At 48.5% G+C, this 24,781-nt stretch overlaps 1 protein-coding gene across 3 annotated transcripts in view; it reads left to right on the top strand.

The window, feature by feature from the left end:
* The window catches only part of ASRGL1 (asparaginase and isoaspartyl peptidase 1), a 31,128-nt gene extending 7,062 nt beyond the window's left edge, over window positions 1-24,066 (top strand). For 2 of the 3 annotated variants that reach the window (XM_064164165.1, XM_064164164.1), the window contains exons 3-7: window positions 1,062-1,204; window positions 5,719-5,873; window positions 11,378-11,496; window positions 15,067-15,177; window positions 20,503-24,066. In XM_064164165.1, coding sequence (XP_064020235.1) covers window positions 1,062-1,204; window positions 5,719-5,873; window positions 11,378-11,496; window positions 15,067-15,177; window positions 20,503-20,744 — 770 coding nt within the window. In that variant the 3' untranslated portion in view covers window positions 20,745-24,066. The remainder of the gene's footprint in view (window positions 1-1,061; window positions 1,205-5,718; window positions 5,874-11,377; window positions 11,497-15,066; window positions 15,178-20,502) is intronic. The other variant, XM_064164166.1, reaches the window with a different exon arrangement.
* The last annotated feature ends 715 nt before the right edge of the window (window positions 24,067-24,781 follow it).

Genomic DNA, 24,781 nt, shown 5'->3' with positions numbered 1-24,781 from the left:
TTAAATGCTGTGTGCTGTTAATGTGTGGATAGGGTTGGACATTGCCCTGTTTTGTTGGGTTATATTGTGTCTTCCTTGGGAAAAAATGGAGGTAAAATAGTTTTATGGGCACTGGAAATGCAGCAGGTCTAGGGAGGTTCTATTCCCCATCTGCTCTGCCCTGGTGAGACCACATCTATGATATTGTGTCCAGTCTTGGGCTCCCCAGTTCGAGACAGACAGGGATCTGCTGGAGAGAATGCAATGGAGAGCTACAAGCATGATTGGGGGACTGGAACATCTCTCCTAAGTATAAAGACTGAGTGCCCTGGGCCTGTTTAGTCTGGAGAAGAGAGGCTGAGAGGGGATGTGATCAATACCTATCAATATCTGAGGGGTGAGTGTCAAGATGAAGGTGCCAGGCTCTGGTGGTGCCCTGTGCTAGGACAAGGAGCAAGAAATACAAAGTGGAACACAGGATTCAACATGAGGAGGAATTTGTTTACTGTGAGGGTGCTGGAGCCCTGGAGCAGGCTGCCCAGAGAAGTTGTGTAGCCTCTTCTCTAGGGACTTCCAAGACCCACCTGGATGCATTCCTATGTGACCTGCCCTGGGTGATCTTGCTTTGGCAGGGAGGTTGGACTTGATGACCCTTTGAGATCCCTTCCAACCCCTGATGTTCTCTGATTCTATGGTTCTGTGAACTGGAGGATAAGGAATTCTGTTGATGACTGTTGGTCATTTTAACTTCCATACTTGGAAATGTACTTTTCATGCTATAGAAATAAAAGTCAGTGTTAAAGCTGTACCCTGTGAGACTTCAGTTCATGGTTTGTGGTTACACTCAGCAGAGTTTCTGCTGCTTTCTTTCTATTCAGGAGATACTTTCAGTAAGTCAGACAGCAAACTGGGAAAGAGAAAGTTTGCTTGTTGAGATTTCATGATTGAATCAGCAGATTGGAGGTCTCTTCCAACTTGCTTGATTCTGTGTCATTCTGTGGGTAACTCTTTATGCCTTTTCTCTTCTTTCCTGAAGATTTTCTGTGTTTATTTTAAATCTCTTTTTTTCTTTTTATCTTCAGGCCTTGGATCTGTTCTAAATGAAAAAGGTGAAGTAGAAATGGATGCCATTATCATGGATGGAAAAAATTTAGACTCTGGAGCAGTGTCTGCAGTTAAATCTGTAGCAAACCCAATAAAACTTGCTCGACTTGTCATGGAAAAGGTATGGTAAGAATGTACTGCAGTGTGATGTGAGTTTGTCCTTTAGAACCTTATTTGGTGTATTGATACATCATATAGTCATGGAATCATGGAATGGTAGGGCTTGGAAGGGACTTTTGGAGGTCATCAAGTCCAACTCCCCTGCCAGAGCAGCATCACCTAGGGCAGGTCACACAGGAAAGCATCCAGATGGGTTTTTAAAGTCTCCAGAGAAGGAGATCTCTCTGGGCAGCCTGCTGCAGTGCATTGTCACCCTCACAGTAAATCATTCTCCCCATGCTGAGGTGGAACTTCCTGTGTTCCAATTTCTACCTCTTGTTCTTTGTCCTAGCACTGGGCACCACCAAAAAGAGCCTGGAGCCTTCATCCTGGCATCTTCATCCTGGCACCTACCCCTCAGATATTTATAGACATTGCTCAGGTCCCTTCTCAGCTTTCTCTTCTCCAGACCAAACAGACCCAGAGCTCTCAGTCTTTCTTCCTAGGAGCGATATTCACATCCTTTAATCATCCTCATAGGTCTCCACTGCACTCTTTCCAGCAGATCCCTTGCACTTGAAAGCCAAAATACATCACAGTATCACAGTATCACCAAGGTTGGAAGAGACCTCACAGATCATCCTGCACAGAGGAAGAACTCCTCTGGATTCTGTAGGTAGATCTCTATGGCAAACTGCTCTCCCAGTACTGACAGTGATGGAAGAATGTGCTGGGGCACTTAGTGCCGTGGTCTGGTTGATTGGCCAGGGCTGGGTGCTAGGTTGGGCTGGCTGAGCTTGGAGCTCTCTTCCAACCTGGCTGATTCTGTGATTCTACGATTGTTGTACAGGGTTGATATTTGCAAACCCACTCATTAACCAAGAGGATTTATTTGTCTTTAACCTTTCAGAAGAATGTTTGAGGAAGCAAAACCTCTTTATGATCAGATAAAATGATTGAAATATAATTTTTCCTCAGCAGCTTCTGGAGAAAGCTGAAATTCATCTTTTTTCCCTTAACAGCAGGATAGTTCTGCTTTTCAAACCTCAACTTCCCACTAAAGTATTTAATATAAACACTTTAGTGGGAAGATCTGGTTTTGCTGAAGCATTTATTATAAATACTTGTCTAGGAGACATAGATTTCACTAAACTTGTTAAAGCTTGTGATGAACAAGCTTTTTATTCCTTCAGATCATTTTTGTTCTGGCATTTAGCTAGAACAAATAAATAAGTAGAGCTGGCAGACAGCTGCAGAATACCAAACCTTTCAGAATTTGAGAATGGAGGTAGAGGGTTGGGGGAGACATTTCCTCTAGCATGTTGTGGTTTATTTTTCTTTCTGTAGATGACTTCTTTTGGTGCCCCTTGTACATTTGATGTTCCACCCACTGACCTTTTTCCCTGTTGTCCTCTCCATGACAAAATCCCACCTAAAGTCAACAAGAATCAGAACAACTCTGTTGGATTTTGAGAATGTAATGTTCCAAAGAGTTCTTAAACTACAAAGTAGAAAGGTCCCTCAACAAAACCCTCTTCTCTCTTGACTGTTGTACAGTCCTCTTGTCATTGTGTGGTGCTTCTTTTCTTTTGTGCTTCTTTTCTTGTGTCCAGAAGTGTTGAGGCCAAAAATAAAAGGAAGTCTTAACATTCAACTGTACAGAACCAGGTATAATCATAGAATGTTAGGTTGGAAGGGACCTCAGAGGTCATCTGCTCCAACCTCCCTACCATGGGCAGGGACACCTCTCAGCTAGACTCAGCTGCTCAAGGCCTCATCAAGCCTGGCCTTGAACATCTCCAGGGAGGAGAAATCCACAACCTACCTGGGCAGTCTCACCACCCTCATACTGATGAACTTCTTCCTAAGATCCAGTCTAACTTTCCCTCAGCTTCAAACCTTTCTCCCTTGTCCTGTCTCTAGACAGCCTCATAAAAAGTCCCTCTGCAGCCTTCCTGTTGGATTCCTCCAGGTACTGGAAGGCAGCTCTAAGGTCCCCCTGGAGTCTTCCCTTCTCCAGGGTGAGCACCGCCAGCTCCATCAGCCTATCCTCATAGAATGTTAGGTTGGAAGGGACCTCAGAGATCATCTGTTCCACCCTCACAGCCATGGGCAGGGACACCTCTCAACTAGACTTGCCTACCCAAGGCCTCATCTAGCCTGGCCTTGAACACTCTCAGGTAGGAGGCATCCACAGCCTGCCTGAGCAGACCATTCCAGAGTCTGAACCTTTGTACTGAAGAACTTCTTCCTAAGATGAAATCTAACCCTGCTCTTCCTCACCTTCAAACCATTCCCCCCTATCCTGTTGCTAGATACCTTTATGACAAGTCCCTCTGCAGCCTTCCTGGAGGATCTCTTCAGGTATTGGAAGGCAGCTCTGAAGTCCCCCTGGAACAATCCCAGTTCCTTCAGCCTGTTCTCATAGCAGAGCTGCTCAACCCCCCTGATCACTTTTGTGGCCCTCCTCTGGACCCACTCCATCAGGTCCATGTCCTTTCTGTGCTGAGGGCTCCAGAGCTGGGTTAGTAGTGCAGGTGAGTTCCCACCAGAGCAGAGCAGAGTGGCAGAATCACTTCTCTCCATCTGCTGGCTACACATCTTTTGATGCAGCCCAGGCTGCCCTTGGCCTTGTGGGCTGCAAGGTCAGACTGTCTGCTTGTGTCCAGCTTCTTGTCCATCAGCACTCCCAAGTCCTTTCCCTCAGGGTTGTTTCTGTCACCTCCTCCCCCAGCCTGTATTGACAGTGAGGATTGTTCTGGCTCCCTGCACTTGCTTTTATTGAACCTCATGAGGTTCACCTGGGCCACCTCTCCAGCTTGTCCAGGTCCCTCTGAATGACCTCCTGCCCCTCTGCTCTATTGACAGCAGCACTCAGCTCGGTGCCATCTGCACACTTGCTGACGGTGCCTCCATCCTGCTGTCTGTAGCACTGATACAAGTACTAAACCTAAACAGTGCAGGTCCCCGAACAGACCCCTGAGGAACACCACTTGGCACTGCATTGTCACTGTGTTAGGATGCTTATTGCCCGGTGGTTTTGTGCTGCCCTGCTGCCTGAAGGAGTTCTGAAACACGCAGCTCCCCAAACCAACCAACCCATAAATTCCCTCCCCACCTGCTTGTAATTTTCTCTCCCTTTCTAATACGGAACAATCTGGGCTCCATCTGGTGGCCAGAGCAGCTCTCCTAGAGTGTTGTGCACATTCCTCCTGTGTCCTGTCCCATTCTCACTGGGCTCAAAGTTACCCAAATTCACAGGATAGAAGAAAAGAGGGCACCAGAATAATTTCTGATCATAATTTACTGTGCCTCTAGAGATGGAAGGGGTTTAATGTGTTAACTAATTCAACAAATCCTTGAGCAAGCAATTAAATGCCTGTTGAATTATTCCTGTTTGTAGCAAACAAAACCAAGGCACTGAAGTGACATTTTAAATTACTTTTGTTTTGTTGATCAGACATTATAATCCTCTCAGCTCCAACATTTCATTAGATCACAGACCACAGGGTTGGAAGGGACCTCTGGAGATCTTCCAGTCCAACTCCCCTGCCAGAGCAGGACCAGAGAATCCAGTGCAGGTCACACAGCAACACATCCAGACAGGGCTGGAAAGGCTCCAGTCAGCAAGGACATCCTCCACTAGATCAGGTTACTCAGAGCCCTGACAAGCCTCACCTTGAATATCTCCAGGTATGGGGCCTCAACCACCTCCGTGGGCAACCTGTCCCAGTGTTCCAGCACCCTCATGGTAACTAGTTGACGTCAGAGCCCCACTCTCAGGAATCATAGAATGAATGAATCACAGAATGGGAGGGGCTGGAAGGGACCTCAAAAGATCCTCTGGTCCAGCCCCGCTGCCAGAGCAGTTTCTGGAGTGTGGCCACACTTCCCACTTCTGTAACTGGCTAGGGCTGGGTGCTAGGTTGGACTGGATGATCTTGGAGGTTTAACTGATTCTATGAACTATCTCAAAGGATTAGTGCAGAGGCTGCAACAGACTTCAGCAGAGAGCAGTGCCTATGGTTTGGGAAGAAGTTCAGCTGGGATTGGTGGTGATTGTGTGTCACTTGTATGTATGATGCTTATATTTGTGGTCATTTTATTCTCATGAGGTAGAATATTTCCACACAGAACAGTATTCGATTTACCATTCATTCCTTCTAAGTAAGATCCTTCTAAACCTCATAGTTAACTGGTCAGAACAGTTAGTTAAGTAGTGATTGGCCAACTGACTGAAAACAGACCAAAGAAGTTGCATGTAAATGAGCAAATTTCATCCCCCATTACAATAAGAATGAATCAGATAAATGCAGTTCTTTACTCCTAATGAAGGTTTGTTTTCTGTGAAGGACTTTATTTCAGCTGGTGGAAGAGGCCAGAGGCATAGAAATCTAGCAAGTTGAAAATGACAAAAGAAAATGGGATTGTCTTTGTGTGGGTGCTTCTAAAAATAAAGGGTGATTATAAAAAGTGCTGGGTGGAAGGTGGAAGAATCAAAATTGCCAGTTGAATCTCTTTGTCTGTCTCCCACAGACGAAGCACATGCTGCTGACAGAGACTGGTGCACACCTCTTTGCTCAGGCCATGGGCATTCCTGAGACTCCAGGGGACAAACTCATAACCAAGAGATCTCTGGAAAGATGGAAGAAGAGCCTCGAGGCAGATTCCAACCCTGAAGAGTTTCAGAAGTAGGTTTTTTCATTGTAACACATTTTGTTTTTTTTAGATTCAGGTCATTGCATAGAATATCACAGGCTTACAGGATGTGAGGGGTTGGAAGGGACCCAAGGAGATCATCCAGTCCAACCCCCCTGCCAGAGCAGGACAATCCTATCTAACACAGATCACAGAGGAACACATCCAGACAGGCCTTGAAAGGCTCCAGAGAAGGAGCCCCACCAACCTCTCTGGGAAGCCTATTCCAGTGCTCTGTGACCCTTACAGTAAATAAATTCCCCCTTGAATATACAAATATGAACATCTATATATCAATATATATGAATATATAAAGATGGAGTTGTAGAATCACTTTGCTCAGATAAGACCTTAAAGGGCATCAAGTCCAACCACTGCCCAGGTGGCCAAGAGAGCCAATGGCATCCTGGCCTGCATCAGGAACAGTGTGGCCAGTAGGACAAGGGAGGTTATTCTTCCCCTGTACTCAACACTGGTCTTTGAGTACTGTGTCCAGTTCTGGGCTCCTCAATTCAAGAGAGATGTTGAGGTGCTGGAAGGTGTCCGGAGAAGGGCAACAAGGCTGGTGAAAGGCCTGGAACACAAACCCTATAAGGAGAGGCTGAGGGAGCTGGGGCTGTTTAGCCTGGAGAAGAGGAGGCTCAGGGGTGACCTCATTGCTGTCTACAACTACCTGAAAGGACATTGTAGCCAGGTGGGGGTTGAGCTCTTCTCCCAGGCAACCAGCAATAGAACAAGGGGACACAGTCTCAAGTTGTGCTGGGGAAAGTATAGGCTGGATGTTAGGAGGAAGTTGTTGTCAGAGAGAGTGATTGGCATTGGAATGGGCTGCCCAGGGAGGTGGTGGAGTCTCTGTGGCTGGAGGTGTTGAAGCCAAGCCTGGCTGGGGCACTTAGTGCCATGGTCTGGTTGACTGGTTAGGACTGGGGGATAGGTTGGACTGGATGATCTTGGAGGTCTCTTCCAACCTGGTTGATTCTATGATTAGCTCTGCTAAGTCTGCTGCTAACCCATGGCTAAACAGAAACAAATTATCAGCCAAGAAGAGAGGTTCCTAAATGTTTCACCTAAGTGAGGCTTCTAACCATGTCCTAGAACTGGTACCAAAGTGTTTTTTGGGTGCTGAGTGCAGGTGGAGGTGTGATGCCTGATCACCTGTATTGAAGCAAGCCTGCTCTATTGTAGCTCAGGCTGCCTTCCAGTACTTGCCACCTAAGAACTTTACTGATGGGGAGAGACTGGGCAAAGCAGGTCCTGATACCAGCTATGGGTGCCTCAGTCCCTCTGGCCCTCTCTTCAAAAGTAAACTGATTTCTCCCACAGCAGGAGTGTGACAGAATTGCCCTGGGGATGATTGCAGTTGGGAATAAAATAAAGTCTCCTTGGTTCCTTTCAAGTTGCCTTATCCTTAACAAGAAGCTCACTTCTGGATGAGGAGGAAGGTGAGAGGCAGACATTTGGAAGTGACAAGAAAAATGGAATTTCCCAGGTTGAAGTTCACCATAGTGACCATAAGTGAGTGTTTCATTTGCAGTCAGTTCAAAATAACCAAGCCAACCAATCAACCAACAGCACCTGAGAAACCCAAATCCTGAAGGCCTGTATTGAGACTTGAGAATACTTCAGTGTGGCAGTGACAGAATCAAGGAATTAACCATGTTGGAAAAGACCTCCAAGCTCAGCCAGTCCAACCTAGCACCCAGCCCTGTCCAGTCAACCAGACCATGGCACTAAGTGCCCCAGCCAGGCTTGGCTTCAACACCTCCAGAAAGACAGACTCCACCACCTCCCTGGGCAGCCCATTCCAATGCCAATCACTCTCTCTGACAAGAACTTCAACGCATAGAATCATAGAATCATCCAGCCTAGACCTCTCCTGCCACAACTTGAGGCTGTGTCCCCTTCTTCTGTTGCTGGCTGCCTGGCAGCAGAGCCCAACTCCACCTGGCTACAGCCTCCCTTCAGGTAGTTGTAGACAGCAATGAGCTCTGCCCTGAGCCTCCTCTGCTGCAGGCTGCACACCCCCAGCTCCCTCAGCCTCTCCTCACAGGGCTGTGCTCCAGGCCCCTCCCCAGCTTTGTCGCCCTCCTGTGGACACCTTCCAATACTTCAACATCTCTCTTGAATTGAGGAGCCCAGAACTGGACACAGCACTCAGGGTGTGGGCTGACCAGTGATTCTCAGACCTCTGCTTTGTTTTGCCTGCCTTGGCAATGGTTCTGAGCCAGCTATCTGTGTATGAGATTGTTTATATCTCATTTGGCTTTGTTCTGAAGAGGAACAAAGCAAACTTGTGACACTGAAACAATAAAAAAGTTTAAAGGGACAGTAAGCAGTAGAGTGCAGTTGTCTGTCTGCTCAGGTGAACTATGTTGGACACATTCACTTTGTTCAGTTTGCTGCCAGTTGAGTGCTCAGACCAACTCAGCTGGCAGCAGCAGATGTCATCTGTGTGCTTCCATAGATCCATAGAATGGTCTGGTTTGGAAGGGACCTTAAAGATCATCTAGTGCCATGGGCAGGGACACCTTCCACTAGACCAAGTTAAGCTAAACACTGCTTTTGGTGGGGGATTTTGGACTTGCTGCTCTCTGGAGGTCCCTTCCAAGCTGTGATTCTGTGAATACACTCCTAGGAAAATGTACCTCTGGATGCACCTCTCTTGGATTTCCCTGGAGGAACTAACCTCAGCTGGTTGAAGGGTGGCACAGGAGCATGCAAAGGAGGCCTGCATTTATTAATCTCCTTTTCAGCAAATCATTTGTAACAGATGGATGGGTGGGAAGCCCATCTGCAGCAGCAGAGCACTTGGAGATGAGGTCCTTCTCCAGAGAAATGTCAGAGCACTTTGTAAGGTCTGTGATTCATCACTCAACTTGGAGTTGCTGTGAATGAAGCTGAGGGCCTGACAGTATATTTTACATAAGCAGGAGGCAACAGGAACTTGGGTCTCTGAGGAACTGATGTCTCATGGTACACAAAGGCTTTGTCTGAGTGAATTAGCTACAGTTTTATGTGGTTATAGGCAGACCCTCACCAGTGCCCAGGCTACTGCCAAAGGTATTCCAGTTCCAGTTGCCTGTTGGGCACTGCCTTGAAGAGTTATTACAAATTGCTGGTTGACAGCAGCTGAACATGAGCCAGCAGTGTGCTCAGATGGCCAAGAAGGCCAGCAGCATCCTGGCCTGGATCAGGAGTAGTGTGGCCAGCAGGAGCAGGGCAGTGATTGTGCCTCTGTACTCAGCACTGGTGAGGTTGCATCTTGAGTACTGAATTCAGTTTTGGGCCTCTCACTACAAGAGGAACATTGAGGTGCTGGAGCATATCCAGGGAAGGACAACAAAGCTGATGAAGGGTCTGGAGAAAGAAGAGGTGCTGGTGAAAGGTCTGGAGTTGTTTAGTCTAGAGAAGAGGAGGCTGAGAAGAGGCCTTCTGGTTCTCTACCACTCCCTGAAAGGAGGTTGCAGTGAGGTGAGGGCTGGGCTCTTCTCCCTAGTATCAGTAGACAGAATGACTGGAAGTGGCCTGAAATTGTGCCAGGGGAGGGTTAGGTTGGAGATTAGGGTTTTATTTTTCCCTGCAAGAGTGTTCAGGGATTGGCACAGGCTGCCCAGGGAGGTCTCCTGGATGCCCTGGACCTGCCCAAGATGGAGCCCCCATCCCTGCAGTTGTTCAGCAAGTGTGTGGCCATGGCACTTGAGGACACAGCTTAATGGCCCTGGTGGGGTTGGATAAATGGTTGGACTGAATGATCTTGGAGGCCTTTTCCATCCAAAACAATTCCATGATTCTGTGACAAATTGTTTTCCTGTGTGGAGAGATTTAGAAGGTTTTGGGCAGGTGGTGGTTTAGGTGCCTGTATGAATTGCCAAGGTTGGAATGCATGGACACTCAGACTCCTGCTTCTCAGTAATGTCAGCTTACAGCAAGATACAGCTGCCTTTTTTCCTTTGAGTGGGAACACACCTAAATATTTTATGCAGCCTGTTAGAAAAATCTCCTGACTTCTCTCTGCTGGAGAATAAGCAGTGGCTGAGATTCTCTTTTCTTCAGTGCATGAAGGGTTTTATGCTGATGTATGCTTTCAACTGATATTTGCTGGCCAAGTGATTTAAACCTCAAGATTGCATAGCTGCAAGGGCAAAACTCTGTGTTAACCATGCCTTGTGAGCAATGCTGGTTGAAAGACACATCAATAACTTTTTGTTTTTCTTTTTATCTTGGAGGCATTCAAACATTTAGGGGAATAAGGAAGAGGAAAGAGGAGGAACAGGAAGGAAATGATTCAGTGCACGCAGAACATTACTGTCCTTGTTAGTATTCACTGGGTTCTGTGCATTAATCATTCTGCTGAACTTCCCATTCAGACAGTGCAGACAATTCTTGTGTCTTTAAGTTGTTCTTTAAGAAAAGTTGTGTGTTGCAGAGAGACAAAAAAACCTTCTCCAGAACTCTCAGAGCTAGAAATATTTCTTCGCTGTGTGCTCTGGTGTTTGGGGTTTATTCCTCCACAGGTCAAAGTTTCCTTCCTATTCATAGATGCAGTGGAAAGGAAAATGAGGTTCATAAACTCATAGATTCACAGAAGGGTTTGGGTTGGAAGGGATCTTCAAGATCATCCAGTTCCAACTCCCCTGCCATGGGCAGGGACACTCTGCACTAGCCCAGGTTGCTCAAGGCCTCATCCAGCCTGGCTTTGAACGCCTCTAGGGAGAGCAGACATCCATGAGACACTGACAGTGTCTCAACACCTTCACTCTAAAGAATTCCTTCCTGATCTCCAGTCTAAATCTGCCCTCCTCAGGCTTCAATCCATTGCCCCTCCTCCTGTCACTACAGGCCCTTGTAAAAAGTTCCTCCCCAGCTCTCCTGTAGTCCCCTTCAGAGAATCACAGAATCAACCAGGTTGGAAGAGAGCTCCAAGCTCAGCCAGCCCAACCTAGCACCCAGCCCTGGCCAATCAACCAGACCATGGCACTAAGTGCCCCAGCCAGGCTTGGCTGCAACACTCCAGAGACAGAGACTCCACCACCTCCCTGGGCAGCCCATTCCAATGCCAATCACTCTCTCTGGGAAGAACTTCTCCTAACATCCAGCCTGAACCTGCCCTGGCACAACTTGAGACTGTGTCCTGGAAGGCTGCTCTAGGGTCTCTCCAAAGGGTGTGTGAACAACCCCAGCTCTATCAGCCTGTCCCCACAGGGGAGGTGCTCCAGCCCTTTGATTATCCTATGAAGGTAAAGGAATCATAGGAAGAGATAATAAAAACCAATGGAGTGTTTTCTGCTCTATGAAATCTAAGGCTAGGAGAATTGTGAGCTACTGCCTGTTATTTTTGTCATGAGAAGCATGGTAAAAACTAGCTTGATGATGAGCAGTAATCTGTTTTTTTTTGCAGCAGTCTTTGTTTTTAAAGGTTACCTGGAAGAGAAATGCAACATGCTTTGACAGGTAGGCTTTCATTCTACCTCATTTTGTGACCTGTTTTTCTTGGCAGAGACCTGGGAACAGTTGGTGCTGTTGCTGTTGACAGTGAAGGAAATGTAGCTTGTGCAACATCCACTGGAGGACTCTCTAATAAACTGGTTGGCCGTGTTGGTGACACTGCATGCATAGGTATGGGCTGGGAGCTCTTGCTTCTTGTGTTTTGGAGATAGCTCATTTAAGGAAATTAAAGAGAGAGTGAATCATAGAATGGCTTAGGTTGGAAGGGAGCTCAGAAGACCATCTACTTCAACCTCCCTGTGCCATGGCCAGGGACACCTAGAATCATAGAATCATAGAATCAGTCAGGGTTGGAAAGGACCACAAGGATCAGCCAATTCCAACCCCCCTGCCATGCCCAGGGACACCCTACCCTAGAGCAGGCTGCCCACAGCCTCAGCCAGCCTGGCCTCAAACACCTCCAGCCATGAGGCCTCAACCACCTCCCTGGGCAACCCCTGCCAGCCTCTCACCACTCTCCTGCTCAACAACTTCCTCCTCACCTCCAGCCTCACTCTCCCCACCTCCAGCTTTGCTCCATTCTCCCCAGTCCTGTCACTCCCTCATAGCCTAAAAAGTCCCTCCCCAGCTTTTTTGTAGTCCTCTTCAGATCCTGGAAGGCCACCAGAAAGTCACCTGGGAGCCTCCTCTGCTCCAGCCTGCACAGCCCCAACTCTTTCAGTCTGTGCTCACAGCAGAGCTGCTGCAGCCTCTGAGCATCCTCCTGGCCCTGCTCTGGACACACTCCAGCATCTCCACATCCCTCTTATCCCAGGGGCTCCAGAGCTGGATGCAGTACTCCAGGTGGGGTCTCAGCAGAGCACAGCAGACGGGGAGAATCCCCTCCCTGGCCCTGCTGGCCACACTTCTGCTGCTGCAGCCCAGGATCTGTTTGGCCCTCCAAGCGTCAACTAGACTGGGCGGCTCAAGGTCTCGTCCAGCCTGGGCTTGAACACCTTCAGGCAGGAGGCATCCACAGCCTCCCTGGGCAGCCTAATAAAGATTCACCACCCTCATACTGAAGAATGCCTTCCTAACATCCAGTCTAACCCTGCTTTCCCTCAGCTTCAACCCATTCCCCTTTGTCCTCTCACTGGACACCCTTATGAGAAGTCCCTCTGCAGCCTTTCTGTAGGAGTGGGTCTAGAGAAGTGCCTTGGACATGATCAGGGGACTGGAGCACCTCTGCTACAAGGACAGGCTGGGGGAGCTGGGGGTGTTCAGCCTGGAAAAGTGAAGGCTCCAGGGACACCTAAGAGCAGCCTGCCAGTACCTGAAGGGGGATACAAGAAGCTGCAGAGGGACTGTTTCCAGAGGCCTGCAGTAACAGGATGAGGGCAATGGCTTCAAACTTGAGAAGAGTAGATTCAGATTGGATGTTAGGAACAAGTGCTATACCTTGAGGATAGTGGAACACTGCAACAGGTTGCTCAGGGAAGTAGTTTGAGACCCCATCCCTGGATATTCAAGGTGAGGCTTGACAGGGCTCTGGGCAACCTGATCTAGTTGAGGATGCCCCTGCTGACTGCAGAGGGACTAGATGACCTTTGGAGCTCCCTTCCAACCCAGAGCATTCCATGATCCCTTCAGGTATTGGAAGGCAGCTTTAAGGTCCCCCTGATGAAACATAAATCCTAGTACATCTGAAATGAAAACCTGACTCTTAAATAGACCAAAGCTCCTCAACACAACACTGAGGCTGGAAGCAAAGATTGGCAGTGGAGAGGTAGTGCTATCAGTATTATCATCATCCAGCACTGTTCTGTCTGGAAAATAGGGATGGGGAATTCTTCCTTTTCTCTTCTCTCCTGATTGCTAACACTTTCTTTTTGTTTCATTTCTGTTCATTCTGACAAAGCTCTTCTTTTGTCCATCCATACTTACAGCTAAGGCAGAAGCTGACCTGTTCCATACTGAGGTGCTCTTCTCTTGACACTGAAGAAAGTAGGTGTAATTGCTGCTTGTTATGTGAGCCAGAATTCCAAAGTGACTGGCAACTGTGAGTGAATTCCTGTTCTTAGAGAGCCCTGATAAAGCTCCTTCAGAGCCTAAGAGAAGCAGTGTGGAATAAAGGAAATATTTTAAGAGCTCTCTTATCTAAGTAGAAAGAGACACTTGAAATCCTTTCCCCAGACTTCTTCCTCTCCTGGGACAGACTTGCCACTTGATTGCTTCAGGGCTCAGCCATGCAGTTGGGATTTGGCAAAGAAGTATTCTTAGTAAAACATGTTCCAAACTCAAATGGCATTTCTGTGAGCAGGGCACAATGGTTATAAAACTAATCCAGAGGGTTGTGGGAGACCTGATGGCAGCCTGCCAGTGCCTGAAGGGGGCTACAAAAAGGCTGCTGAAGGGACTGTTTGCAAAGGCCTGCAGGGACAGGATGAGGGACAGTGGCACCTAAACTAAGGAGTAGATTTAGATTGGATGTTAGGAACAAATTCTGCACCATGAGGGTAGTGGAACACTGCAACAGGTTGCCCAGGGAGGTAGTTGAGGCCCCATCCCTGGAGATAGTAAGGTGAGGCTCAACAGGGCTCTGGGCAGCCTGATCTAGTAGAGGATGTCCCTGGTGACTGCAGAGAGGGTTGGACTAAACGACCTTTGGAGCTCCCTTCCAACTCAGACCATTCTGTGATTCTCTGATTCTAATCCCAACTTTCTCTTGCACCTAAAGGTGTTACTATTTTGATCCCCTCTCCATTTTACCTATGATTCTCTGCTGACTTCTGGCTGCAGCCTGCCAACTGCAATTGCCATTCTCTCATGTAGTATGGGACACAGCTCTGTCAAGGACAGGTGGAACCGGGCACTGTTGGGCATATTGCTTGCAACTTCTGCTCTTAGAAGAGATCTGCAGGATTGCTTAGAGAAATGCTGTCTGTCCTTTTACACATTAGAGCCTTGGCAGAGTGACTGTGGCAGTGTTTATCCACGTGTAAATCAGGGCCTGTTGAAATCATCTGATCTTTAGAAAGTATAGATGTGAAGAAACCTCCATTGCTTTTCCTTCTATGCCTCTTTGCCTTCTCGCTGTACCTTGTTTATAGTGCTCTGGTATGTTCCTTCCCAGCTGCTGAGAAATATTTCTCTTAGGAGATGTGCTAGAAACATGGGTGTTGAGCAAGCAGAAGCTGAGTGGAGAACAGGGTGTGGAATGTGCCAGCAAAACAAGGATGGGAGGGAAAAGGAAAAAGGAAGGGGAGGGGGTGGGGAGGTGGAGTTTAACAAGAGATGCACTCTGCTTATGGTGAGGACTTGCAAGATTCTTCAGGGGTGTTTCATGATGGTTCACTAACCCCCAGGCTTTTGCTCTTGCAGATGAGTTCCCCTCAAACTTTGGTCAGTCCAACAATATCCTCACAACATCTTCCCTCATAGCTCCTCAGACCTGGCATTCTGCACTGCTGCCTTGCTGCTCCTCACTGTATCATCCCTTTGGTGTTTTGGCCCATCCCTGTGGCCTGCTTCTGCTTCTTGTACCACAACTGCTTCTCTCAGCTTGGCAACTTCACCCATCTGTGAATCTCTTTCATTTATTTTACTTTGCAAGTGAGAAAAGGGTTTGGCACTGCCTCTCTGCTCCCAGAGCAGAACTGCTGGACCTTTACTACCTCTCTGGTACCTGTTTTAAACAAGGCAGAGCTTGTAGATGGTATTACAGAATATTACCTTCTTTCTGTTTGTTTTCCCTCTGAAAAGGAAGTGGAGGTTATGCTGATAACAGCTCTGGTGCCACTTCAACCACAGGACATGGGGAGAGCATTATGAAAGTGGTCTTAGCCCGACTGATCCTCTATCACATGGAGCAAGGTATGTTCCAAACTTCCTGAGGTTGGGAAATGCTGCCTCGTGGCAGGTTTCACTTGATCACAGGATCACAGGATGGCAGATGTTGGAAGGGACCCATAGAGGGTTGATGTTCTCTCACCATCCTACTCCAGCTGTCAGAAGAGTTGCTCCCAGGAGGCTGTGGCTGGGTCACCTCTCTGTAAAAGCAAAAGAGTACTAAAATATGAGTAATGCTAAAATAGACTTCCCACAATGTATATGCTGCTTGGTGGTTGATTCTGCTTTTAGGTCAGTGTACACTGAAAGGCAGTATAGTGTCATGGAATGGTAGGGGTTGGAAGGGACCTCCAAAGGTCATTAAATGCAACCCACTTGCATAACCTAAGGCAGGTCACACAGGAATGCATCCAGGTGGGTTTGGGAAGTGTCTAGAGAAGGAGACTCCACAACCTCTCTGGGCAGCCTGCTCCAGGGTTCCAGCACCCACACAGTAAAGAAGTTTCTCCTCATGTTGTGGTGGAATCTCTTGTTTTTCAGCTTGTCTCCGTTGTTCCTTAGCCTACCAAAGAGCACTACCAAAAAGAGCCTGGCACCTTCATTTTGGCACTCACCCCTCAGATACTCATGGACACTGATAAGATCCCCTCTCAGCCTTCTCCTCTCAAGACTACCTGAGGTCTTTCAGTCTTTCTTTGTAGGAGAGATGTTCAAGTCCCTTCATCACCCTCACAGCCCTCCCATGGACACTCTGTAGTATATCCCTGTACATCTTGAACTGGGGAGCTCAAAACTGGACACAGTATTCCAGGTGTGGTCTCACCAGAGCAGAGGGAGAGAAGAACCTCCCTCAATCTGCTGACCACACTCTTCTTAATGCAGCCCAGGATCCCATTTGGCCCTCTTGGCCACCAGGGCACATTGCTGTGCCATGGATAACCTCTTGTCACCAGGACTCCATTGTCCTTCTCCATGGAGATGCTTTCCAGCACATCAGTCCCTATTCTGTACTGGTGCCTGGTGTTGTTCCTCCCCAGATGCAGGACTCTACACTTAATTCTTGCTGTACCTCATAAGGTTCCCCTCTGATCTTAAGAGAGAAAAATATTTCCCTGTGAGGCTGTTGGAGCCCTGGAGCAGGCTGCCCAAAGGGGTTGTGGAGTCTCCTTCTCTAGAGGCTTTCAAAACCCATCTGGATGCATTCTTGTGTGACCTGCCCTGGGTGATCCTGCTCTGGCAGGGGAGTTGGACTCAATGATCTCTGGAGATCCCTTCCAATCCCTGATTCTGTGTGATCAGCTCTCCAGTCTGTCCAGCTCTCACTGAATGAGGTCAGCTCTCCAGTCTGTTCAACCTGGGGGAGTCTCAACCAGTCCTCCCAGTGTGGTATCATCAGCAAGCTGGCTGAGGGCTCACTCTGTCCCCTCATTCATGTTGAATAACATTGGACCTAGTGCTTGCCCCCTAGGAAACACTCAGGGTCCACTTCTACCTGAAGTCCTTCCATTTTTTTTCCCCCCAATTTTAAAGTGAAATAATTTGGGGACCAAAGAAATAGAAACCAGATAGAAATAGAGATAGAAAAGCAGGATGTACTGAAGGGAGCAGCAGGAGTGGGTTAGGGATAGATAATCCTTGCTGAAAGAAGAAAGCCCAGGAGATCACCTTTCTAATAAAAACTAGGGGGGTCTTTATTTTAACAGCTCTGATTACAGCAGCAGAAATGCTTTTAGGACATTTTAACTGGGATTTACATTTTCCTCTTGTTCTGGAAAGTACACTAAAACTGCCTGGGTTGGGTATGTGGCAAGCAGCTGACACAGGATGTCTCATGTGACTGTAACAGAATCTGACTGGGGGATGACCCTTTGGAGCTCTACCTTCACGAGTTGTCTGTCACCTAAACCCTTGATTATGTTACAGCCTGCAAACCTAGCCAGACAGCATAGTTATCTCTCCTGCAGTTGAAGAACCATTAATAGAGAGGTCACCATTATTTTTAGAAAGCAATAGCTTGGGGGCAGTACAGTGTCACTGGCTTGGAGATCAGCTGAGCTGGGGAAGAGTTGGAGAACTTTCAGTTTGCATATTCGTTGAAGAAGCTGCAAGCAGAGGGACAAGTAACAGCTGAGAGTGTTTGTGTTATGCTTTACAGAGCTGCTTGCATATAATGAGTGAAAGTCTTTGGAAGCTGGGAGTGTCTCTGTAAAGCTTTGGGATGGAATCATAGAATGCAAGGGACTTCTACAGGTCATCCAGTCCAACATCCATGCCAGAGCAAGATGGCTTAGGACAAGCCATACAGGAGAGGTCTCTAGAGAAGGAGACTCCACAACTTCTCTGGGCATCCTGTTTCAGGGCTCCAGCACCCTCACAGTAAAGAAGTTTCTCCTAATGTTGAGGTGGAACTTCCTTTGTATCCAGCTTTTCCCTGTTGTTCCTTGTCTTATCACTGGGCACCACCAAACAGAGCCTGGCACCTTCATCTTGACACCCACCCCTCAGATACTGATAGACGTTGATCAGATCCCCTCTCAGCCTTCTCTTCTCCAGCCTAAACAGCCCCAGGGCTCTCAGCCTTTCTTCACAGCAGAGATGCTCAAGTCCCCCAGTCATCCTCACAGCTCTCCATTGGACTTTCTCCAGCAGGTCCCTGTCTCTCTTGAACTGGACACAGTATTCCAGTGTGGCACCACCAGGGCAGAGTAATGTGGAGGAGAACCTCCGTAGCCCTGCTGGACACACTTTTCTTGCTGGTAGTTTCAGCATGAAATACAACTTGCAGATTGTTTCCCAAAGACACTGTGGGCTCCCCTTGCTCCCTCTGTTATGTCCCCAGCTATCCAATTTGTGAATACCCTTCCAAGCTCTATTAGTCTGAACTGTGTAAACCACCTTCTTCTCTGGCATGAAGCTGAGTGCACTGCAAAACCTATGTACTGATAGCAGTTATCTGGCTTGTGATAAGTCTGTGTCCATTTATGGGCTCCCCAGCTCTAAAGGACGAGGATATGCTAGAGATTGTCCAAGGGAGAGAAGAGGATGATGAAGGAACTGGAACACCTGTCTGATGAGGAAAGGTGAGAGACCTGGGACTGCACTGGTCAGGCCACTCCTTGAGTAGTGTGTCCAGTTCTGGGCTCCTCAATTCAAGAGAGGTGTTGAGGTACTGGAAGGTGTCCAGAAAAGGGCAACAAGGCTGGGAAGGGGCCTGGAGCACAGCCCTGTGAGGAGAGGCTGAAGAAGCTGGGGGTGTGCAGCCTGCAGCAGAGGAGGCTCAGGGCAGAGCTCATTGCTGTCTGCAGCTGCCTGCAGGGAGGCTGTAGCCAGGTGGGGTTGGGCTCTGCTGCCAGGCACCCAGCAACAGAACAAGGGGACAGAGTCTCAAGCTGTGCCAGGGGAGGTGTGGGCTGGATGTTAGGAGGAAGTTGTTGTCAGAGAGAGTGATTGGCATTGGAATGGGCTGCCCAGGGAGGTGGTGGAGTCTCTGTCGCTGGAGGTGTTGAAGCCAAGTCTGGCTGGGGCACTTAGTGCCATGGTCTGGTTGCTTGGCCAGGGCTGGGTGCTAGGTTGGGCTGGCTGAGCTTGGAGCTCTCTTCCAACCTGCTTGATTCTATGATTCTATGAAGAGAAGGCTGAGAGGGGTCTTACTAATGTTTAGACATCCCTGAAGGGTGGGTGTCTGGAAGAAGAGGTCATTCTGTTTTCAGTGCTGTCCTGTGATAGGACAAGAGACAATGGATCTAAACTGGCACACAGGAGGTTCCACCTCAGCATGAGGGAAAATGTCTTTTCTGTTAGGGTGCTGGAGACTGGAGCAGGCTGCCCAAAGAGGTTGTGGTGTCTCCTTCTCTGAAGACTTTCAAAACCTACCTGGAGCATTCCTGTATGACCTCTCCCAGGTGATCCTGCTTTGGCAGTGGGGTTGGGCTCAATGACCTCTGGAGGTCTTTTCCACCCCCTAACATTCTGTGATTCTGTGACTTGTGCAGTGCACTCTGTGCACAAAAGTAGAATGATGAGTTGTGGTGAATCTATGAAATCAGCCTGAAAGGCAAATGAAGCTCAAATCAACAAGTTTTTGTTTGTGAAGAGAAACAAAAAGGGGCAAAGGAAATGAACCTGTGTGTGTGTGTGTAATTGGTTTGCACTTGGTCAGCCTGCCTGTGCTTGCTCTACCTTCATTCATCCTGCCCAGAAGCATCAGTCAGCTGCCAGGAAAATACATCAGCAACAGACTGACTTGGTTTTTTTTGGGGGGTTCCCTCCACATTTCCATGAAGGCCCTGAAAACAAACCCTCAAGTTACTCTTTTTGAGCCTTTGAGCTGTGAGCTGAAGTTGCACTTCTAAGAACAGCTACAGAGCTCTTCCATAAACCTTCTCAACTGTTCAATAAGTCACATAGGAAAACTCTTCCTTTGGACCAATGCTGCAAAATTGACTCTTGGCTTTCAGGAGTGAACTGCTCTGCCAGTCTTAACAGCTGTTGGAATCTTTGTCTTATGGTGGCAGCTGTTGACACACACACACACACAAAATCAAAGAGTGAAATAGTGACCCTTTGAAGTCAGTGCTGCTGCCTTGGGTAGCCACAGTGACACCCCTAACATCAGAGAAAGGAGCTTTAGCCTGTCAGTCAGCAGTGCTGTGGGTAATTCTGACTCTGCTGGCTTTTGTGGTTGGTTGTAACTCCAACTTTGCAGGGAAGGCAGCAGGGTCAGGTCAGTTTTTCTTCTGCAGCCTAAGCTGCATAGCAGCACCCATGGGGTAGATGTTACAACTGCTAGGCTGAGCCAACAGCATTGCTGAATTTACAGGCAAACTTGGAGTGAACAAATATTTTAGAGTTACTGCAGGCCTGTGTGTGTAATGTGCACAGCAGCTTGGGCTCTTCAGAAAATACTTCTGCTCTTATCAACTGATGTACAGCTAAAGTTGCTTTGCTGGTGCTTTCTCTGATAGAATCACAGGATGGGCTGGCTTGGAAAGGACCTCTGAAGCTCAGCCAGTCCAGCCCCCTCTGCAGGCAACAGGGACATCTTCAACTAGATCAGGTTGACCAAAGCCCTGTTGAGCCTCACCTTGAGTATCTCCAGGGATCCTGTGCACTGCTCTCCAGCAGATCAACCTCTGCTGGTTCGTGGGATTGTTCTTTCCAAGATGCAAGACTCTACACTGGGCCTTGTTGGATTTCATTCAGTTTCTCCCCAGCCAACTCTCCAGCCTATCCAGGTCTCACTGAACAGCAGCACAGCCTTCAGGGGTGTCAGCCACTGCTTCCAGTCTGGTGTCAGCAGCAAACCTGCTGACAGTGCCCTCTGTGATGTTATCTTGTTCTTCTTTTCAGGGATGTCGCCAGAGCTGGCTGCTGACACTGCATTAGACTACATGAAGACACGAGTTGGGGGCCTGGGAGGTGTTATTGTTGTTAGCAGTTCAGGAGAGTGGGCAGCAAGGTTCTCCACCAAGCAGATGCCCTGGGCTACTGTAAAAGAGGACCAGCTGCATTATGGGATTTATGCTGGGGAGAGCCATACAAAGTCTGTGGATGAAGCACTGGCATCTGAAAGTAAGAGATTCCAAGAGTGAAGAAACACTGCCTGAGGAAGAATGGAGATCTGCAGCTTTTGCTGGAGAACAGTGACCATTGAGGTCACCTTCCTGAAAGATCTGTGCCCTTTGGACTGCTTACAGAATCAGAATCACAGAATACATCTGCTTGGAAGAGACCTCCAAGCTCATCCAGGCCAACCCTCAACCCAGCACTGCAGGCTTAACACCAAACCATGTCCCTAAGCACCAGCTCCGCAGGCTGCTTGAACACCCCCAGGGTTGGTGACTCCAGCACTGCCCTGGGCAGACCATTCCAGCGTTTGAGAACCCTCTCTGGAAAAAAATATTTCCTAATATCCAGCCTGAACCTCCCCTGGCGCAGCTTGGAACTATTTACTGCTGCCACTTGACATCAGGGAGCAGAGGCTGCCCCCTCCTCCCTCCAACCTCCCTTCAGGAAGTTGTAGAGAGTAATGAGGTCTGCCCTCAGCCTCCTCTTCTCCAGCCTGAACACCTCCAGCTCCCTCGGATGCTTCTCACAGCCCAGCTGCTCCAGGCCCCTCTCCAGCCTCATTGCCCTTCTCTGGGTGCACTCCAGCACCTCAGTGTCCTTCCTGATTTAAGTGGCCCAGAACTGAACACAGCACTCAAGGTGTGGCCTCACCGGTGCTGAGTGCAGGGCAATGATGGCTTCCCTGTGCCTGCTGCCCACCCTGCTTCTAACCCAAGCCAGGATGCCTTTGGCTTTCTTGGCCACCTGGGCACTGCTGACTCATCTTCAGTCAGCTCTCAACCTGAACCCCCAGATACCGCTCCAAGTCCCAGCTTTCCAAGCTCAGACCTCTGGCTCACAGGCATTGCCACATTTGCAATCAGAAGGAGATCTGGATGTGGTTCTGCAGTGCTCCTGGGCATGTGTGTAGTGTTTATTGATACCTCGAGGCTATCAGGAGATCCTCCTGTTCTGTGTAAGAAAGAAAAGGGCCTGGAGGCTTCTTGCTTAGCTTGCCTCAATCCTCCATCAAAAGGAGCCTGAGTTGCTGTATTAGAGGAACTCATTTCCATTCCGTGCTCAGAACCTGCTGCCAAGTTGATTTGAGTGCTCACAGGCTCACAGGATGTCAGGGGTTGGAAGGGGCCCAAAGAGATCATCCAGTCCAACCCTCTGCCAGAGCAGGACCATACAATCTAGCTCAGGTCACACAGCAACACATCCAGACAGGCCTGGAAAGGCTCCAGAGAAGGAGACTCCACAACCTCTCTGGGCAGCCTGTGCCAGGGCTCTGGGACCCTGACAGGAAAGAAGTTGCTCCTTGTGTTGAGCTGGAACCTGCTGTGCTGCAGCTTCCATCCATTGCTCCTTGTCCTATCCCAGGGAGCAGTGAGCAGAGCCTTTGCCCCCCTCCTGACCCCCAGCCCTCAGATATTGATAAACATAGATTAAATCCCCTCTCAGTCTTCTCTTCTCCAGACTAAACAGCTCCAGGTCCATCAGCCTCTGCTCATCAGGCAGTGCTCCAGTCCCCTCAGCATCCTCACCCTCTCCAGCAGATCCCTGTCCCTATTCAACTGGGGAGCCCAAAACTAAAGGCAGTCCTGAAGATGGTGTCTCAGCAGGTCAGAGTAGAGGGGGAGGAGAACCTCCCTTGATCTGCTGGACACACTCTGCTTAATCCACTGCAGGATCCCATTGGCCTTCTTGGCCACCAGGGCACATTCCTGTCCTTGCAGTAATTAAAACCTGAACTGGGGAAATTACATCACTCTCCAGAGCCTTTTGAGCACTCATCCCAGGAGAACAAAGTGCTAACCAGCAGTGAAAGACCACCAAAGAGCAGCGAAGAATGAAGGCTACACCCTTGTCACAGGCTGGAGGGGGAAAGAACAGTGAAGGAAAGCAAACAGCTGTTCTCCAGAGATGAGCAATGTGATGTTTTCTATGGACTCCTGATTTATCCCATTCACTGGGGTCAGACATGCAGTTAAACACTCAGCAACCACCACAAAGCAGGCCACAATATTTCAACATCTGTGTGGATAGGTAAGAGGATAGCTGGGACTGACTTAATATCTGGGGTAGTAATGAAGAAGGTGAGGATTTCAGGACACACAAACCCAGCAGCAATCCCTGCTGCTCAAATACAGAGGTGGTAGGCAGCTGTTTAAGTCTAAACAAGAGACAGAGAGATGCTGATTAACTGGGAAAATAATTACCTAAAATCAAGTGATGAAAGCAAGCAAACTGCCTCTTAACAAGCTGCTGCTTTGAAGTCTGAGATGCTTTCTGGAGAGTCTTCTGAAAAACCTTTTAAACCACCTTGCTGGAGCTTGTCTTAAAAGATAGGAATTGTCCTGTGTTGCCTCTAATGGAGTTTCTTTCTCTTGCTGTTTTTTGCCTTAGCTGCATTTTTGGTGTGTTAAGAGGGTGTCATTTTATGGAGTTTAGCTGGTGACCAGGTTCCCTCTCTGAAATCATTCCCTGTGGTATCGTTGCACACCAGCAGGAGCATGTCCACATCATGTGTGTGTCCAGAGATGGGCAGTGAAGGGTCTGGAGAACAGGTTTGGTGAGGAGCAGCTGAAGGAGCTGGGGGTGTTTTGTCTGGAGAAGAGGAAGCTGAGGGGAGACCTCACTGTTCTCCACAACTCCTTGAAAGGAGGTAGGTGTTGGTCTCTTCTCCCTAGTATCAGGTGATAGAATAAGGGGCAGTGGCCTGAAATTGTGCCAGAGGGGAGCTTAGGTTGGAGATTAGAAACCATTCCCTGATGCTTTAAGCACCTGCAGTGTACCAGAGGATGCTGTTAGTAGCAGTGATTTGTTTCCTCAAGAACTCAGGCAAAGCAGTGGTGCCAGCAGTCAGGGACCTGTGCCTGGTGCTCCTCCAGAACAGAAGAGATGTCCTCACTGCCTGCGGATGGCAAGTGGACCTCTTCCACAGCAGTGATTTCTTTCCCCCCTGAGTGCCAGGGGAGAAGGTTCTGGAGAGACCCTAGAGCAGCTCTCCAGGACACAGTCTCAGGTTGTGCCAGGGGAGGTCTAGGCTGGATGTTAGGAGGAAGTTGTTGGCAGAGAGAGTGATTGGCATTGGAATGAGCTGCCCAGGTTGGTGGTGGTGTTGCTGTCCCTGGAGGTGTTGAAGCCAAGCCTGGTTGGGGCACTTAGTGCCATGGTCTGGTTGTCTGGCCAGGGCTGGGTGCTAGGTTGGGCTGGCTGAGCTTGGAGCTCTCTTCCAACCTGCTTAATTCTATGATTCTATGAACTCAGCACTGACTTTGCTTGGAGGTTGTTAAATTCTGTGTGGGGTTTTCCTTCTTAATCTTTTGCAAGTTGTAAGCAATTAAAAACTCTTGCATGGGACATCAGTGTTTGGAACTGTCACTTTATGTTTTCTTTTACAGTGTTCTACTTTGTTTAGTTCTGTGTCTCTGGGGTGGTTTTCATTGACTTTGAAATCTATCTTGGCAAGGTTTCATGGCACTGGCTGTTTTGCTTGTTTCTCTTCTGAGCTGCTTTTCCTTTGATATGCTCTGATAAATATTTGCTGTGGGACAGATCTCAGTCTTGGTGACGTCAGTAGAAAGGAAAAAAGCACTGACACTGGAGTCCGTGAGTGCAGCAGAGGAAGTGAAGTCAGATGTGGGCTTGCCTGTCTGAAGCTGGGAGCTCTGTGACTGTTCAGCATCAGGAGCAAACAGCATTTGTTACCAGGAGAAAAGAGAGAGAGGACAGAGGGCCTGCTGCTGGGAGTCACAGAATCATACAACTGTTTGGGCTGGAAAAGCCTTCTGAGATCATCCAGTCCAACCAGCGACCCAACACCACCATGGCCATTAAACCATGTCCCAAAGTGCCATGGCCACACATTTCTTGGACACCTCCAGGGGTAGTGACTCCACCACCTCCCTGGGCAGCCTGTCCAATGCCTGACCACTCTTTCCATGGATGAAGTTTTCCTCATCTCCAACCTAACCCTCCCTGGCACTTCCTTTTGCTCTATCGCTCAATACTAGGGAGAAGAGTCCAACACCCATCTTAGTCCAGCCTCCATCTTAGTCCAAGTTCCCATCAGGGA

The sequence above is a fragment of the Pogoniulus pusillus genome, chromosome 25 (genome assembly GCF_015220805.1).
Source record: "Pogoniulus pusillus isolate bPogPus1 chromosome 25, bPogPus1.pri, whole genome shotgun sequence".
Classification (NCBI taxonomy): Eukaryota; Metazoa; Chordata; class Aves; order Piciformes; family Lybiidae; genus Pogoniulus; species Pogoniulus pusillus.
Note: the sequence above shows the minus strand (reverse complement) of the source record. Positions and strands in the feature narration are given on the sequence as shown.